Below are 2,473 nucleotides of genomic sequence, written 5' to 3'. Positions count from 1 at the left end.
AGCGAAATTGCAATGTTTTGTAAAACAACAATACTTATTATTGATTGTCAAGAAGGGTAGATATAAATAACTATTAATTGAAAGTAAATATAATTCTGGTGCATAAATCGTGGAAACAAAGCTTTAAAGTTTCATGTTATGGCTAAAGTCAAATGTTTTAGTAGGGTTAGCTCACTGGCAGATGCTGAATGGCAGTGTTACTATTCATGAATTTCATAATTATTAAGGTTATAATTTATTTAATTACTAACTTGGGCTAAGGGTTGATAATGGACTGAATCAAATATATTTCTACATGGTTATATATTTAATATGTTCGTGGACTATGGTTAAATACAATTATTATTATTACTAATAGCCGCTCTACTGTTGATAGTATTTCATCTAGGAGTGCAAACGAGTCGAGTCTGATCAGGTTCGGTTCGGGTTCGTTTAAGTTATACAAGGCCCGAGCTCAAGCTCGACTCGATTCGAGCTTCTTGTACTGAGCTTAGCTTGAGCTCGTAAATAATTATACAAGCTCGAGTCAGGCTTGGGTTCAGCTCGTTCTTTGTCTGACATGCCTAAATAAGCTTAAGTTCGGTTCGAACTCGTTAATAAGCTCGTTTACTAATACCCTAAATCCCTAATCCCAAATATGTTTTTATTTTAATATATAATAATAATAACAAATTATATTATATAAATGCTCGTTTAGGCTCGTGAGCCTAATCAAGCTTAGTAGCATAGGCTCATAGGCTCGAGCTCGAGCTCGTTTAATAAACGAGCTCGAGCTCGTTTAATAAACGAGCTTAATATTAAGCTCAGGCTCGGGCTCGTTTAAAATCAGTTTCGAGTTGAACATCAAATTCTGAAGCTGTTCATGAAAATGATATTAAGTTCGGTTTCGATCCCGAGTAGCTTGACTCGTTTAAAATCGGTTTCGAGTTGAACATCAAATTCTTAATATTAAGTTCGGTTTCGATCCCGAGTAGCTTGACTCGTTTGCACCCCTAATTTTATCTGTCCGATTTCTTCAACATCAAATTCCTGCCGCATAAACTCACTAATTACAATTTTTTTTTTTTTTTTTTTTCCGTCGTGCTTCACACATCCACCCAAGCATGACGTCTCCTTCCCACGTTCTTCAACCTCCATCGATCAAGATCAATGTCAAACTTCTAACCTCCTAGAGAGTTGAATCCATTGAGGGAATTGAATCGGTTATATGCCTTCAACCTCTCCATTACGTATCCAACCTCCCACTTCTTCACAATCCCTAAACATTAGCTACTCGTATGTAACTTGTATGCAGTTGTTCTGCATATATAAGAGATCGATTTCAATGTAATCATCCTATCAACTGGTTGAAATCTGTCTATCGTTTGAACAATCATGGAGCATAAATTTGCTGACAATGCTTTTCCATTTGAAGAAATGGCACCCAAGGTAAATTTCTTGAACTTACATATGGTTTCTGATTCTCGTATTTAGAAATTTATATATATATATATATATATATATATATACTTCTGAATTGTAGATTAAAAATTGATTTAATCATTTGGGTTGATTATATTGTAGAATGTAACTATCATTTAATTTGGGCATTTGCTATGTTTTTTGATATTTGATTTCAATTTCTAATCGCTTGCAGAATGAAGAACTCTGAAGCTGTTCATGAAAATGAGAAGCTTGAAACAATAAGAGCGAAATCCACATCTGATTCTGAAAGTGACACTACAAAGATAATTGACTTTTCTCTTCACTTCAATCCTTATAAATCCATTATGGAAAGGGTTATTTTGGAGCAGGTAAAAATTGCTTGGCTTTTCATCAATGGTTAATAGTTTATGATGATTTATTTATTGTTTTAGGTTTCTGCAATCGCTAAAGAAGATGAAGAATTCGCAAGGAAAAGAAAATGGATTTTAGCTCTAAAACATTGGAAGTGGGATGAAGATTTGGACATGTGTTCATATGATGATGGGAAAGATGATGTTCCCTTGATGAGTCGAACATGGAGGATTGATGGTTCTATAAGTTGCTTTAATATGTTTCTCTTAAGTTTGTTGTGTTTAGCATGTTTTCATTTAAGTATTATGTTTTGTTGTTCTCAATCTACGTTAGCAACTTTATGAATTATAATATAAGTTTATTTTTATAAATGTTTTGGGTTTTTTTGTGCAAAGTATGAAGTTATTTGTCATATCATATTGGTTTTTGCTAGTATTGTTATTATTTCAAACTTCTTTAGCTGTATTTGCTTATTATGGTGTTGAAGAAAAGTTGTGATCTAAGTTATGAAGCAATGATGCATGAATATATTAATCCTAAGTTATTTATTAATAGTAAATAAGTTTCTTTCTTCCTCCAGTTTTGATCCCTCTTTTCATTGTATCTATTTGCAGGACCCAAGAAGGGTAAAAAGGTTGTTCTAAACATTGTCATATATAGTAACCATTGAGAGAGAAAAAACAACAAAATCTTATGC

The 2,473-nt window shown here is 33.0% G+C and overlaps 1 protein-coding gene across 1 annotated transcript; it reads left to right on the top strand.

Moving 5' to 3' along the window:
• The first annotated feature begins 715 nt into the window (after positions 1 to 715).
• LOC145035884 (uncharacterized) lies at positions 716 to 2,120 on the top strand. Its single transcript, XM_078984388.1, has 3 exons — positions 716 to 1,428; positions 1,637 to 1,793; positions 1,857 to 2,120. Exons 1-3 carry the CDS (start codon positions 1,397 to 1,399, stop codon positions 2,118 to 2,120), a joined length of 453 nt encoding a protein of 150 aa, XP_078840514.1. The 5' UTR covers positions 716 to 1,396.
• The last annotated feature ends 353 nt before the right edge of the window (positions 2,121 to 2,473 follow it).

This window comes from Lactuca saligna, chromosome 3, assembly GCF_052625555.1.
Source record: "Lactuca saligna cultivar CGN05327 chromosome 3, ASM5262555v1, whole genome shotgun sequence".
Taxonomy (NCBI): domain Eukaryota; kingdom Viridiplantae; phylum Streptophyta; class Magnoliopsida; order Asterales; family Asteraceae; genus Lactuca; species Lactuca saligna.
This window is presented reverse-complemented; position numbering and strand designations above follow the sequence as displayed.